This window comes from Lissotriton helveticus, chromosome 3_1 (genome assembly GCF_964261635.1).
Source record: "Lissotriton helveticus chromosome 3_1, aLisHel1.1, whole genome shotgun sequence".
NCBI classification, from domain to species: Eukaryota; Metazoa; Chordata; class Amphibia; order Caudata; family Salamandridae; genus Lissotriton; species Lissotriton helveticus.
The window spans coordinates 1,480,012,223-1,480,027,896 of NC_136061.1; the positions used below are offsets into that span (position 1 = coordinate 1,480,012,223).

Genomic DNA, 15,674 nt, shown 5'->3' on the forward strand with positions numbered 1-15,674 from the left:
TACTTCTATGTACTCTCTTTCTTTCCATTTTCTTTCTTTCCATTTTGCCTTCCTTATTTTTTTGCATTTCCTGGTTTTCTTCCCTTTTTTGTCTTTTCTTCCTTTTTTATAATTTTTCTTTCTTTTCTATTTGCCTTGGTTCCTTTTACCTTTCCTTTTTTTCTGTTCATTCTTTTCTTTATTTTATCCATATCTTTCTTAAGCTGTCAATTTTACACGTTATAAATGTTTTTCATTCTTTTTATGGTAACATGGATGGTAGAGTTAAATAACCTTTTGTACTTCTCCAGAGCTCAAATCCTTGTTCTCACTTAGTGTAAATCTTTTCTTGGCTTCTAGGTCTAGAGTGCAGCCAGTGTAGCACCAGAGTAGAATTCAGTGCGTTCACAACTTGTCAGGAAACAGAATCACTACGAACCGTACCAGCAGCATAGAGGTTCAGTGCAGCAGACAAGACCGCTTCAACCCTTAGTTCTCAAAGAGTTTGGAAAAGTGTAGGAGGAAACCTGTATCATTCAATATTTAAGGCAATCTCTTATGTGAAAAGTCTGTTGCCATAAATAGCTCAACATTTTTGGACAGTGAGTTTAAAACTGAATTAAGTATCGTCTCAGACTCCATCACTTTGTCCAGTCGATAGGCAAATATGTCCCAACAAAGTTTATTCAGCTTTGGATTAAAAAAAGTAAAGACAGTGATATAGAAAACCCAGGAGAAGGAAACTCAAAAAAAACAACTGAGGTTGGGCCTAGTACCACTGCACAGAATCCTAGCACAACTAAGAACAAAAAGTATGATGCTGAAAAAAGAAAAATAGTTTTTCAGTTACACTGGGTGGAATCCTGGCCATGGCTAGCCCTGAAGGAAAGTCCAGAGGGAGAAGGACCAAAAATGTACTGCACTATTTGCCAGAAATATCCTTCTATAGCAGTCAGCTATTCGGGTTTAGGTAGAAATGCATTCTTAAGTGGATGTGACCAATTGCGCATTGAACCAATCAGAGCTCATGAAACTAGTAAGGCACATATGACATGTGTTTCATGGCACCGCCAGGAAATGAAAGAAACCGCCTTGCAGTTTTAGACTCCTATAGCTGGTACCTCAAATTCCAGTGTCTCTACAGAGCAGCCCCTCATCATGCAAGCACTGCAAAAACTGAAGGAGACAGAAAGAAAGAAACTGACTATCTTGTTTAACAATGCTTATCTAATTGCAAAACAAGGTAAGCCACTCTCAGACATGGACATCTTATGTAGGGCTATGAAGAAAGCAGGTGTTGATATAGGAGAAAATAATGCAAACTGCGAAAAAGCCGCAGAGTTCATAAGAGGCGGATATACTGCGACAGGACATCAAAAAATAGTTTCAAATTCTCGCTTCATCTGCATTATTGCTGACGGAAGCACAGATAGTGCCATCACTGAACAGGAAACTGTGCTAGTGAGAGTAGTCAATGGTGGGAAACCCTACACTCTATTTGCAGATCTTGTTCCATTTGAACATGCACATGCTCAAGGAGTTCTGGACGGTATAGTTAAAGGAATCAAAAGGTTATCTTTGGATTTAGTAGATATGAGGTCTACAGAACATCCAGGCCCATCACTAATAGCTGTTAATTTCGATGGTGCTGCAGTTATGATGGGATCTAAGGGAGGGGTTGCAGCACTCATAAAGAAAGACATTCCTTTTCTTCTGCCGTTCCACTGTGTAGCCCACAAGCTTCAGCTTGGGATTCTGGATGCTGTAAAATTTCATCCCTCTATTTGTCAGTTTGAGCAAACTTTGAAATGGATTTTCAAATTTTATTGGTATAGTCCTAAGAGGCGAAGAAATGCCAAAGAAATGTCAAGAATAATTGATGAAAACTTTGCACATTTCACCGATATTAAACAGGCTAGATGGGTATACAGCAAAACCAGGGCTTTGGCAGCCATGCAACAAAACCTGCAGATAGTAGTTCTACACTTGGGACAGGTTGCAGCTGGTAGTGATGATTCTGCTGCGAAGGCAAAAAAGTACCTCTCAGTTGTAACTAGTTTTAAATTTATAAAAAACCTTTACAGTCTGAGAGATGTTCTGAAGCCAGTGTCTCAGCTTTCAGAATTCTTTCAGTCTAATGAACTGCTTTTATTGCATGTTCCACCTGCTGTAGAGAGGTGTGCGTTGACCCTAGTAGGCCTAAAAAGTGAGATGGGTGAATACATGCAGCAGTTTAAAAAACTGTACCACCCAGAAGAAAAGAAGTTTGGAGACATTTCTACTGATGGCTGGGAAATAAAGTTATCTGGACACTGCCCACCAGCAGCAACAATCCAAAGTGACAGTGAAATCATTGACAGTATGGTTGAGTACATTGATAAGCGGTTTGAAAATTTTAATTGCATGCCGGTTCAAGGTTTTCAGGCATTTGATTATACACTGTGGCCAGAAAGTAGAGAGGAACTCTATACATATGGACTCTCTGATATTGAGGGAATTGTACAACATTTTGAGGTACTTTTCACCACAGACGAAAGGTTGGCAATTGTGGAGGAGTTTTGTGGACTTAAAACCCATATGAAAAGCTTTCAGACCAAAGGCATTCCTGTATTGCCTGCATACTCCACCCTGCTAGCAACAAAACCTTCCTCGTTGACTAATATATTAAAGCTTGTGGAAATGATGTTCACATTCAGCGTATCTACAGCAGAAGCTGAACGTGTGTTTTCTGCAATGAATATCATTAAGAACCCACTAAGAACACGGTTAAATCAAGATGTTTCCAAGACTTAATGCTTCTTAAGGTAGAAGGACCCAACTTTGAGGAGAATGACCCCAGCAGAGCTATTGATCTCTGGCTTACAACAGGAGGCACAAAGCATGTGTGTGGACATATAAGGCCACATCTATCATAATTACTGAAGTATTGCTAATATATGAGTCTTAGAGCAGCCTGCTATGCAAGATCATTTATTGTTGTAACTTGCATTTCTATACAATTTCAATATGTTTGGATAAAAAGGAAAATATTGCTTGTCAAGTTTTTCTTAGCATTATTATTGCAAATCATTTAATGGTTTACCAATAAAACAAAATATATTAAACGTTTTTCTGTCAGCCCTTATGTTTGATGCATGGACGGGAGTAGGTGGGACAAGTGAATTTTACAGGACATGTAGATCTCAGTGGCATTTTGTCCCTTGGACAAGTAGATTATTTAGAAAATTCCACACCCCTGGGTTGCGCACCAGTGGCGTCACTAGGGGGGTGCGGGGGTGTGGACCGCACTGGGTGACACCCTCACATGGGGTGACACCATCCGTCACGTGAGGCTTTATTGCAGTACTATCTCGAGCCGAGCCGAGGGAAGGTAGCGGCCGTCTCTGCTGGTACAGACGGAAAAGGTAAACACATTTTAGGTTTTCTAGGGTTAAAGCGCAAGTGACCTGTATGGGGCTGAACAAACCAGACATGGTGAGTGTTGTTTTAAAGATGTGGGCACGGATTCATGACACGCCTGCCCTTTGTTCGGTGGCACAAAATAGGAGTCTGATATTCGTGTAAAACTGAAAACCAGATCGCCGGCCATATACCACATGTGCATTACTACCACAAAACATGGCATTTGTAGCTTTCGAAATTCAGATCTAGCACACATTTTCAGATATGCTTTTTGGAAAGGGGGTAAAATATTGTCATCCTTTATTTTCTCTGAAGAACAAATAATATGCTGCTTAGGATATATTAAAAACACACCAGTGTTGACTTTCTGGCACCCTTTGGAGGAGTATTGCAGAAAGTGCTTTTGGCTTAAGCGCCCACACAATCACTTGCAAGACGTGTTCTGTGTGAAACAACGTTATTATCTGCAGTGTAGCAGGTGCATGGCACTGGTGCTTCTGGGTGCGAGGGGCCCACTGCACCCCAGCTTTAGCTTTTTTTGCAACCAAACCGAGGCACGAGGCCCATTTTTCTGGCTTGCATAATAATGCCAATCTCCCAGAAGCCCATCATTATTAGAGGTCCATCTGAAGTAGGTGACAATGATATCTTTTCTCAAGTCATTACTAAAGGTCGTATGGTAGCCATAAAAAGAGTGCAGTGGTCTCTATGAAGTCACTAGAATGGCTGCAGCACCCCAGGTCCTGCCTCCCACATTGGAAAATGTGAAAGGCAGCTCTGTGTCAGGATACCGATTTGTACGAAAAATAACTTGAGTGTTCTGTTTTATGTGCACATTGCCTTCCTTAAAACATGTAATGAAAGATCGTGCAATGTTTCTACGGGATGGAGTTGGCTATGGAGCTACCAAGGTCCAGAATGACTGGTCGGAGCTCTGCAGCCTCGCTTCTGCTCTGTGTCTATTTAAACTTATCCTCAGCGGAGCGCGCACAAATTCAAAGCACATTTCATGTGTTTATTTCAGTCACTTTGAGAAAAGCCGAGAACTGTGAGGGAGAAACCATGGGGGGGAGAAGGCGACGAGGAAAGGGTTAAAAGAGCAGCAGGCGGGGGAGGGGGTGTAGGCGGAGGGGGAGGGATGGTGTAGGCAGCAGAGGGTGAGATGGTGCAGGCAGAGGGGGAGATGGTGCAGGCGGAGGGGGAGATGGTGCAGGCGGAGGGGGAGATGGTGCAGGCGGAGGGGGAGATGGTGCAGGCGGAGGGAGAGATGGTGCAGGCGGAGGGAGAGATGGTGCAGGCGGAGGGAGAGATGGTGCAGGCAGAGGGAGAGATGGTGCAGGCAGAGGGAGAGATGGTGCAGGCGGAGGGGGAGATGGTGCAGGCGGAGGGGGAGATGGTGCAGGCGGAGGGGGAGATGGTGCAGGCGGAGGGTGAGATGGTGCAGGCGGAGGGTGAGATGGTGCAGGCGGAGGGTGAGATGGTGCCGGCGGAGGGTGAGATGGTGCCGGCGAAGGGAGAGATGGTGCAGGCGGAGGGAGAGATGGTGCAGGCGGAGGGGGAGATGGTGCAGGCGGAGGGGGAGATGGTGCAGGCGGAGGGGGAGATGGTGCAGGCGGAGGGGGAGATGGTGCAGGCGGAGGGGGAGATGGTGCAGGCGGAGGGGGAGATGGTGCAGGCGGAGGGGGAGATGGTGCAGGCGGAGGGGGAGATGGTGCAGGCGGAGGGGGAGATGGTGCAGGCGGAGGGGGAGATGGTGCAGGCGGAGGGGGAGATGGTGCAGGCGGAGGGGGAGATGGTGCAGGCGGAGGGGGAGATGGTGCAGGCGGAGGGGGAGATGGTGCAGGCGGAGGGGGAGATGGTGCAGGCGGAGGGGGAGATGGTGCAGGCAGAGGGAGAGATGGTGCAGGCAGAGGGAGAGATGGTGTGGACACAAGGAGAGATGGTGCAACCAGAGGGGAGATGGTGTGGACAAAGGGAGAGATGGTGCAGGCGGAGGTTAGATGGTGCAGACAGAGGGAGAGATGTTGCAGGCAGAGGGGGGTTGGTGCAGGCAGAGGGGGGTTGGTGCAGGCAGAGGGGAGATTGTGCAGGCAGAGGGAGAGATGGTGCAGGCGGAGGGTGAGATGGTGCAGGCGGAGGGTGAGATGGTGCAGGCGGAGGGTGAGATGGTGCAGGCGGAGGGTGAGATGGTGCAGGCGGAGGGTGAGATGGTGCAGGCGGAGGGTGAGATGGTGCCGGCGGAGGGAGAGATGGTGCAGGCGGAGGGAGAGATGGTGCAGGCGGAGGGGGAGATGGTGCAGGCGGAGGGTGAGATGGTGCAGGCGGAGGGTGAGATGGTGCAGGCGGAGGGTGAGATGGTGCAGGCGGAGGGTGAGATGGTGCAGGCGGAGGGTGAGATGGTGCAGGCGGAGGGGGAGATGGTGCAGGCGGAGGGGGAGATGGTGCAGGCGGAGGGGGAGATGGTGCAGGCGGAGGGGGAGATGGTGCAGGCGGAGGGGGAGATGGTGCAGGCGGAGGGGGAGATGGTGCAGGCGGAGGGGGAGATGGTGCAGGCGGAGGGGGAGATGGTGCAGGCGGAGGGGGAGATGGTGCAGGCGGAGGGGGAGATGGTGCAGGCGGAGGGGGAGATGGTGCAGGCAGAGGGGGAGATGGTGCAGGCAGAGGGGGAGATGGTGCAGGCAGAGGGAGAGATGGTGCAGGCAGAGGGAGAGATGGTGCAGGCAGAGGGAGAGATGGTGCAGGCAGAGGGAGAGATTGTGCAGGCAGAGGGAGAGATGGTGTGGACACAAGGAGAGATGGTGCAACCAGAGGGGAGATGGTGTGGACAAAGGGAGAGATGGTGCAGGCGGAGGTTAGATGGTGCAGACAGAGGGAGAGAAGTTGCAGACAGAGGGAGAGAAGTTGCAGGCAGAGGGGGGTTGGTGCAGGCAGAGGGGGGTTGGTGCAGGCAGAGGGGGGTTGGTGCAAGCAGAGAGAGAGATGGTGCAGGCAGAGGGAGAGATGGTGCAGGCAGAGGGAGAGATGGTGCAGGCAGAGGGAGAGATGGTGCAGGCAGAGGGAGAGATGGTGCAGGCAGAGGGAGAGATGGTGCAGGCAGAGGGAGAGATGGTGCAGGCAGAGGGAGAGATGGTGCAGGCAGAGGGAGAGATGGTGCAGGCAGAGGGAGAGATGGTGCAGGCAGAGGGAGAGATGGTGCAGGCAGAGGGAGAGATGGTGCAGGCAGAGGGAGAGATGGTGCAGGCGGAGGGGAGATAGTGTGGACAAAGGGAGAGATGGTGCAGGCAGAGGGGAGATGGTGCATGCAGAGGGGAGATGGTGCAGGCAGAGGGGAGATGGTGCAGGCAGAAGGGAGATGGTGCAGGCAGAGGGTGAGATGGTGCAGGCAGAGGGTGAGATGGTGCAGGCAGAGGGTGAGATGGTGCAGGCAGAGGGTGAGATGGTGCAGGCAGAGGGTGAGATGGTGCAGGCAGAGGGTGAGATGGTGCAGGCAGAGGGTGAGATGGGCAGGCAGAGGGTGAGATGGTGCAGGCAGAGGGTGAGATGGTGCAGGCAGAGGGTGAGATGGTGCAGGCAGAGGGAGAGATGGTGCAGGCAGAGGGAGAGATGGTGCAGGCAGAGGGAGAGATGGTGCAGGCAGAGGGAGAGATGGTGCAGGCAGAGGGAGAGATGGTGCAGGCGGAGGGGGAGATGGTGCAGGCGGAGGGGGAGATGGTGCAGGCGGAGGGGGAGATGGTGCAGGCGGAGGGGGAGATGGTGCAGGCGGAGGGGGAGATGGTGCAGGCGGAGGGGGAGATGGTGCAGGCGGAGGGGGAGATGGTGCAGGCGGAGGGGGAGATGGTGCAGGCGGAGGGGGAGATGGTGCAGGCGGAGGGGGAGATGGTGCAGGCGGAGGGGGAGATGGTGCAGGCGGAGGGAGAGATGGTGCAGGCAGAGGGAGAGATTGTGCAGGCAGAGGGAGAGATGGTGTGGACACAAGGAGAGATGGTGCAACCAGAGGGGAGATGGTGTGGACAAAGGGAGAGATGGTGCAGGCGGAGGTTAGATGGTGCAGACAGAGGGAGAGAAGTTGCAGACAGAGGGAGAGAAGTTGCAGGCAGAGGGGGGTTGGTGCAGGCAGAGGGGGGTTGGTGCAGGCAGAGGGGGGTTGGTGCAAGCAGAGAGAGAGATGGTGCAGGCAGAGGGAGAGATGGTGCAGGCAGAGGGAGAGATGGTGCAGGCAGAGGGAGAGATGGTGCAGGCAGAGGGAGAGATGGTGCAGGCAGAGGGAGAGATGGTGCAGGCAGAGGGAGAGATGGTGCAGGCAGAGGGAGAGATGGTGCAGGCAGAGGGAGAGATGGTGCAGGCAGAGGGAGAGATGGTGCAGGCAGAGGGAGAGATGGTGCAGGCGGAGGGGAGATAGTGTGGACAAAGGGAGAGATGGTGCAGGCAGAGGGGAGATGGTGCATGCAGAGGGGAGATGGTGCAGGCAGAGGGGAGATGGTGCAGGCAGAAGGGAGATGGTGCAGGCAGAGGGTGAGATGGTGCAGGCAGAGGGTGAGATGGTGCAGGCAGAGGGTGAGATGGTGCAGGCAGAGGGTGAGATGGTGCAGGCAGAGGGTGAGATGGTGCAGGCAGAGGGTGAGATGGGCAGGCAGAGGGTGAGATGGTGCAGGCAGAGGGTGAGATGGTGCAGGCAGAGGGTGAGATGGTGCAGGCAGAGGGAGAGATGGTGCAGGCAGAGGGAGAGATGGTGCAGGCAGAGGGAGAGATGGTGCAGGCAGAGGGAGAGATGGTGCAGGCAGAGGGAGAGATGGTGCAGGCAGAGGGAGAGATGGTGCAGGCGGAGGGGGAGATGGTGCAGGCGGAGGGGGAGATGGTGCAGGCGGAGGGGGAGATGGTGCAGGCGGAGGGGGAGATGGTGCAGGCGGAGGGGGAGATGGTGCAGGCGGAGGGGGAGATGGTGCAGGCGGAGGGGGAGATGGTGCAGGCGGAGGGGGAGATGGTGCAGGCGGAGGGGGAGATGGTGCAGGCGGAGGGGGAGATGGTGCAGGCGGAGGGGGAGATGGTGCAGGCGGAGGGGGAGATGGTGCAGGCAGAGGGGGAGATGGTGCAGGCAGAGGGAGAGATGGTGCAGGCAGAGGGGGAGATGGTGCAGGCAGAGGGAGAGATGGTGCAGGCAGAGGGAGAGATGGTGCAGGCAGAGGGAGAGATGGTGCAGGCAGAGGGAGAGATGGTGCAGGCAGAGGGAGAGATTGTGCAGGCAGAGGGAGAGATGGTGTGGACACAAGGAGAGATGGTGCAACCAGAGGGGAGATGGTGTGGACAAAGGGAGAGATGGTGCAGGCGGAGGTTAGATGGTGCAGACAGAGGGAGAGAAGTTGCAGACAGAGGGAGAGAAGTTGCAGGCAGAGGGGGGTTGGTGCAGGCAGAGGGGGGTTGGTGCAGGCAGAGGGGGGTTGGTGCAAGCAGAGAGAGAGATGGTGCAGGCAGAGGGAGAGATGGTGCAGGCAGAGGGAGAGATGGTGCAGGCAGAGGGAGAGATGGTGCAGGCAGAGGGAGAGATGGTGCAGGCAGAGGGAGAGATGGTGCAGGCAGAGGGAGAGATGGTGCAGGCAGAGGGAGAGATGGTGCAGGCAGAGGGAGAGATGGTGCAGGCAGAGGGAGAGATGGTGCAGGCGGAGGGGAGATAGTGTGGACAAAGGGAGAGATGGTGCAGGCAGAGGGGAGATGGTGCATGCAGAGGGGAGATGGTGCAGGCAGAGGGGAGATGGTGCAGGCAGAAGGGAGATGGTGCAGGCAGAGGGTGAGATGGTGCAGGCAGAGGGTGAGATGGTGCAGGCAGAGGGTGAGATGGTGCAGGCAGAGGGTGAGATGGTGCAGGCAGAGGGTGAGATGGTGCAGGCAGAGGGTGAGATGGGCAGGCAGAGGGTGAGATGGTGCAGGCAGAGGGTGAGATGGTGCAGGCAGAGGGTGAGATGGTGCAGGCAGAGGGTGAGATGGTGCAGGCAGAGGGAGAGATGGTGCAGGCAGAGGGAGAGATGGTGCAGGCAGAGGGAGAGATGGTGCAGGCAGAGGGAGAGATGGTGCAGGCAGAGGGAGAGATGGTGCAGGCAGAGGGAGAGATGGTGCAGGCAGAGGGAGAGATGGTGCAGGCAGAGGGAGAGATGGTGCAGGCAGAGGGAGAGATGGTGCAGGTGGAGGGGAGATGGTGTGGACACAGGGAGAGATGGTGCAACCAGAGGGGAGATGGTGCAGGCAGAGGGGAGATGGTGTGGACACAGGGGGAGATGGTGCAGGCAGAGGGGAGATGGTGCAGGCAGAGGGGAGATGGTGCAGGCAGAGGGGAGATGGTGCAGGCAGAGGGGAGATGGTGCAGGCAGAGGGGAGATGGTGCAGGCAGAGGGGAGATGGTGCAGGCAGAGGGGAGATGGGGCAGGCAGAGGGGAGATGGGGCAGGCAGAGGGGAGATGGGGCAGGCAGAGGGGAGATGGGGCAGGCAGAGGGTGAGATGGTGTACGCTGAGGGAAAGATGGTGCAGGAAGGGAAAGATGGTGCAGGCAGGGGGTAAGATGGTGCAGGCAGGGGGTGAAATGGTGCAGGCAGGGGGTGAAATGGTGCAGGCGGAGGGGAGATGGTGCGGACAGAAGGGGAGATGGTGCGGAGAGGGGGAGATGGTGCGGAGAGGGGGAGATGGTGCGGAGAGGGGGAGATGGTGCGGACAGAGGGGGAGATGGTGCGGACAGAGGGGGAGATGGTGCGGACAGAGGGGGAGATGGTGCGGACAGAGGGGGAGATGGTGCGGACAGAGGGGGAGATGGTGCGGAGAGGGGGAGATGGTGCGGACAGAGGGGGAGATGGTGCGGACAGAGGGAGAGATGGTGCGGACAGAGGGAGAGATGGTGCAGGGAGAGATGGTGCAGGCAGAGGGGGACATGGTGCAGGCAGAGGGTGAGTTGGTCCATCCGGTAAGTTGTTTGGGGGTGACACCATGAGTTACCCGCAATGGGTGACACCAACCCTAGTGACGCCACTGTTGCGCACCAATACCACAGACAGACAAGGAGCGGGTCCGTCACCAACATCGGTTAGTGAGAGGCTATGCAGGGCTTGCATCCCATCTTACGAAATTATATCCTCAACAGATCGGGAGGCAAAACATCAAATGTCGACAAAATGTTAAAAAAGTTCAGGCAAAAACTGACTAAGGGGTAGTAGCTCTTCTCTCGGCTCTGCGCTGGCTGAGGCGGAAAGAAAAGAAGGGAGGTCAGCCAGCCTGGGTGACGCCTAAATAGGTACCACAACATCACTTCCTGCGTGGACGACGCCAACGACAAACACGAAGCTGATCGACTCCACATACAGGCACACTGGAATACTGCTCTCAACAAATCTTCCACATCCAGTTTGAGGACTGGGGGAAATTCAAAGGTAAGGAATCTGCGGCTAGAAGTCTCTCGCAGATAGATGGAAGTCTCTCGCAGATAGATGAAGTAAAATGTGAAGCACAGACGGCGACTGAAGCGTGAAGCACAGACAACGACTGAAGCACTGGCATCAACTAAATTAAGAATCTTTAAAGTCATTGCTGAAAACAGATGTTGTGATCTCAGTACTTTTGTCCACCCAGGGACACCGTATCATGTTGCCTCTCTCTTGTCATCTGTCAGTTCTATAATGCTGGGGACAGCTGATGACTGAAGCGAGCCAACGTGTTCCTCGGCGTTATGCGACCTGAGTGGAACTTATGTTTGTTGTACAAATAAAGCTTGCCTTCAAATCAACGTTGTGCTTTTCATCTTCACATTTTTGACGAAAAGCGACCAACACAAAGTACCTACGGCGAGCAAGTTTAAAGCTACCAAATTGGAGAATCGCTTTACTACACAATTAACGGTGAAAGGGTATTTCCGAAAATACCTGGAGGCCGAATAATTTATTAATATTGGTTAGGAAGACATACTCTCCTTGGTGTTGGAGATCTACGTGCAAGCGAACCACTCAGGCCAGTCAATACGCAGATGACATTAAAATCGTTTTTTAATTAATACTGGTATTAGTTCAGGACCGGCCCCATTTAAAATCCTACCCTACGATAACATGCCTAATCTTTTGAACAACTAGCTGTAGAACAATCTGTCGTGTTTGTTATTGCCATCCAGGTAGATACACTTATCACTCCACCTCCCTCCCCGTTCTCTCACTTTTTGAGCTTGTTCGACACCGCTCGATACCGCAACAAAAAGTCTCCGTCCGCCGCCATCTTTCTCTGAACCACCTGACAGCAGAATCACAACATCCGCCAAACGTGCACGCGACAGCCGTAGAAAAAGAAATGGGGTCGTGATACGTAGGCGCCTGACCATGGTTTCCATTTTGGATTGGGCTCACCAACAAAGATTTTCGTGGAGTACGACGTTCGAACAGTCTCATCACAGGTATTTTTTTTTTTATGTATTTATTGAAATGCGATTTTATATGGCGCGAACATTACCCGAAGGTGTCAGAGCGCTTTACATAAGAACCAGTTGATTACATAAGGACTTTAGATTACATGAGCTACATAAAAGGTACAAACAGCAAAAGTTGCATATAAACAAGTTGCAAGTTCACTCAAGGAAGATAAAAAACAGAAAAACGCTACATTCACACAGACATGCCAACCCTCCCGATTCAGGCGTGAGACTACCGATTTGAAGGCTCCGCGTCTAGTGCTGGGGCAGAGCCAGCACTAGACGCCGAGACTTTTCCTCGTGCGGCTCAGGATCAGATAGTCCTAACGCTCGCTGTTGAAGCGCGAAGATTCCTAACAAAAGGAACTTTGACCGATTTAGAAACAGAGTGTCTAAGAATTACACTACTGAGTACTTCACAAGTAGTGTAAGTAACTGATTTGTTGTCCGTTTTGTTTGTCCTGACGAATGCTCCGCAGACCCGGCTGGGCTAAATGGAGCAGAAACATGTCGACTTTGTCATATAAGTGATATAAAGAGGTCCAGTCACACGATCTGAAGTTATACCCACTCATTTTTAACAACAAAACCTCACAATTTTTTATTAAAGTTCACCTGTGGTGAAGTTTTGCCTTTTAGATAAAACCCTCTAACTTCCCTATTTCACTTTTGGGGGTGCCCTTCTATCTCTGGACACTACTACCTATACCAGAGGTTGCCTCATGCTGGCATGCAGCACAAATTTGGACACCCAATGATAATGCCGTAACGCGTATGTGGGGCGGATAAACGATATACACCGCACAATTTACATAGCGTCTATGAGGGTGATTCAATCCAACCTACGGGTATGTAGCTACTAGAGATATATGTATACAAGTTACATATTTACTCATGGTTACATTTTAAAAAGCGCTTATATATTGCATATTTACAGAGCATGAAATGTTGCCATAATGGGTCTGGAGGAATCCCCGTGGAGGTGGGGGATGGCCGTATTTGTAAAAGGCCGGGTAGAAGTGGGGGAAGCAGCAAGCTGGATCCCCGGGCTGAGCTTGAGGTCATGCTAACACCCAGGACCAGTCCATCACCCCCGGGCCGAAACAAAGGCAAGGTTCAAGGTCTCGTTGACAAAAGGAGAAAAGGCATCCAGTTTAGAGGAAAACGTGGAGAGGGCACAGTCCGGCTGGGGCAACAAAATAAAAGACCGGAAACAAGCGGAGAGTTGAAAGTCAGAACCATGCCATCAAGATGGAGGGCCCGGGTCCTCTTCACATCGACCCTCGGCACAATATGGCGGAGATCCAGACCATCGCACCCTGAGACACCAATCAGGGGGGTGAAGTAAACGAAAGAGCGGACAACCAGGAACTCACTGCTCTCTCCCCAGTCTTGTGCTCAGCCTGCACGTATCTGACCTGGAGGAATCACGGCTAATAGGGGCACATGTCATTGGAGCCCCCACACCACCAATACTGGACATCAGGGAAACCCAGGGTCATCAGCAGTGCCCCCACTCACCATCCCGCGGTGCGTGACAGCAAACAATGGAGACCTCATGCTCTCATCACCGTGCTCTCCCCTCGAGGAGCCCATCGCCAGCCGCCAACTCCGCACCGATCATCTATCTGCACCATGAGTGACCAGGTGAGACCCTGTGGAGTGCCGGGGGCCTCCGAGATCCGCTGCCCCTTGGGGGCAGTAGCACGAGGAGGGGCCATAACTGTGCAGGATGACACGGATGACCACTGACCTTCACTGTTGGTTGCCGAGGCTCGAATTGTATCTCCTGAAGCAGTTGCTGTAGTATAATGAAGAAAAAGCCCAGTATGTGACCAAAATGCTCCTTGGCTCGCATGCACTGGGCTGCGTGTGACAGCTGAGCATAGTCACCACATCGATGATTCTGTGAGCGACTAGCCGCTTGGTGCCTGTTGTCGAGTCATCTGCACCGCACCGCGCCGCTCCACGCCCCTCCCTGTGAGGCCATGAAACCGAGCAGCTGTGGAGCTAGAAGCAGTACGTCCGCCGTACGTCTGCACCACCAGGAAGGCAAGGCAGAAAGCCGGGCTGCAGTCTGAGTCAGAGCTGTATGCATGGCTGCAAAGCAGTGCAAGCCACTGACAGGGGCAGGTACAAACCTCACTTAAAAGTAGGAAGGATGGTCGGCTGTCGCTGACAATGCCATTGCGGTGTGGGGCTCATACCTTGCACTGGGATTGGAGTGGTTGAATAAGAAACACAGACCTTGGTGGAGGGCCAGAAGGGAAACTAGAGGTCAGTCAGTTTGTTGTATTTTGACAGTGATTAGATTGAGCATTAGCGAAAGACATCTTAGTTCTAGCCATTATCTTGACATTTAATGGATTCCATTTTGTATTCATGGCGGCCATTTTGACTGCCACACGCTACCTCGTGCCGACCATGTGCTCTGTTCTTTTTTTTTTTATTATTTCTGTAATTTTTTATTGTAGTGAAAAATTTATATTTACATGGAGCATAACATATACATGGGTGGAAGAAAGAAAGAAGAAGAGGAAAGAGAAAGAAGAAAAAAAAAGAGAAAAGAGAAAGCGGGGGGTGGGGGGATGGGGGATGGGACTAGTTCATTTCCAGCTTTCAGTCTTGTTGGAGTAAGTCCGATTTCCAGTCGTTCGAGCGCTGATTTGACGTTTAGTCCTCCGTCCCCATGTTGCATTGATTGTCATACTCGGTCCCACGCCCCGGCCGCATGCGGAAGAGATAGAGAGAGGAGAGAGAAAAAAGGAGCAGTGCGGGTTTCTGGAGTGTGCACTATCCGGAGGTCTGCTGCTCGGCTGTTGCTAGTAGGTGTCTGGCCATGCTACCTATGGTGGTTTGTGCGACGAGAGGTACTTGTCTAGGGACTCCCACATACTTGACTGCCTGTGTGTTTTGGGTGAATGTTTCGCTGTGATGGTATCCGCCCCTCGCAGGAAAGTGACCCAGTTGAGCCATGCTTTAGGCGTGGCTTTCCCTGTGTCCTTCCAGTTGTACAGAACTGTTTTGACTGCTGCTGTCAGCAGAAGATTGATGAGGTCCCGGTCTTCTTTGGTTGTTATTGAGGGAGATGTGAAACCCAGTGCCAGGCTGTGGAAGTCTAGTAGCATGGTATCCCCTGCGATCTCGTTTATTAGTGTTCCTATTGTGTTCCAGAAGATTCTGACTTTGGAGCAGTGGAAGAGTAGGTGTGCGAGGTCGCCCTTTTCTTTGTTGCAATTCCAGCAGGAATCACTGTCGCAGATACCCATGGATGACAAGCGGGCGGGGGTCCAGTATGCCTTATGTATGAGCCAGAATTTAGTCTGGTTTAAAGTTGCAGTAACCTTTTTCCTGGATGTGGACCTCCATAGCTCAGCCCTCTCCTTCTCACTCAGCGCTCTACCCACTAGTGTTCCCCAGTAGGTGTTGACTTTATCGTTAAGTTTGGTGGACTTAGGGCATAGGGCCTTGTATAGGTATGCGACCTGGTGTCCTAGTTTGTTGAGGTTGGCGGCATATTGTATGAGAGATGGTGTTAGTCCGTTCAGGTTTGCCCTCCTTACTGCTACCTTAATCTTCAGGAAGTTGTACAATTCTATGCTCTCTAGGTCGTGTTCTTCCTTGAGTGTGTCAAAGGTTACGTTTGTGCCTTGTTTCAGTACGTCCCTGGCCGTTGTGATGCCATGCTTGTACCATGAGTGCAAGTTCAGAGTCTTATCCCTGTATTTTATTGTGGGGTTATGCCATATGGATTCTAGCTGGGTTTTCATTATGCTTGTCCCCATTAGTTTGTCAATACTTAGGAGAGCTGTCTTTGTGCTGCTTAGGATGGGGTTTTCTTTGATTGCTGGGTGTCGTGTATCT

At 52.1% G+C, this 15,674-nt stretch overlaps 1 protein-coding gene across 1 annotated transcript in view; it reads right to left on the minus strand.

The window, feature by feature from the left end:
- LOC144823527 (40-kDa huntingtin-associated protein-like) overlaps window positions 1-11,670 on the minus strand; it is an 884,224-nt gene extending 872,554 nt beyond the window's left edge. Inside the window, exon 1 of the mRNA XM_078682113.1 lies at window positions 11,562-11,670. Coding sequence (XP_078538239.1) covers window positions 11,562-11,620 — 59 coding nt within the window. The 5' untranslated portion in view covers window positions 11,621-11,670. The remainder of the gene's footprint in view (window positions 1-11,561) is intronic.
- Between the last annotated feature and the right edge of the window lie 4,004 nt (window positions 11,671-15,674).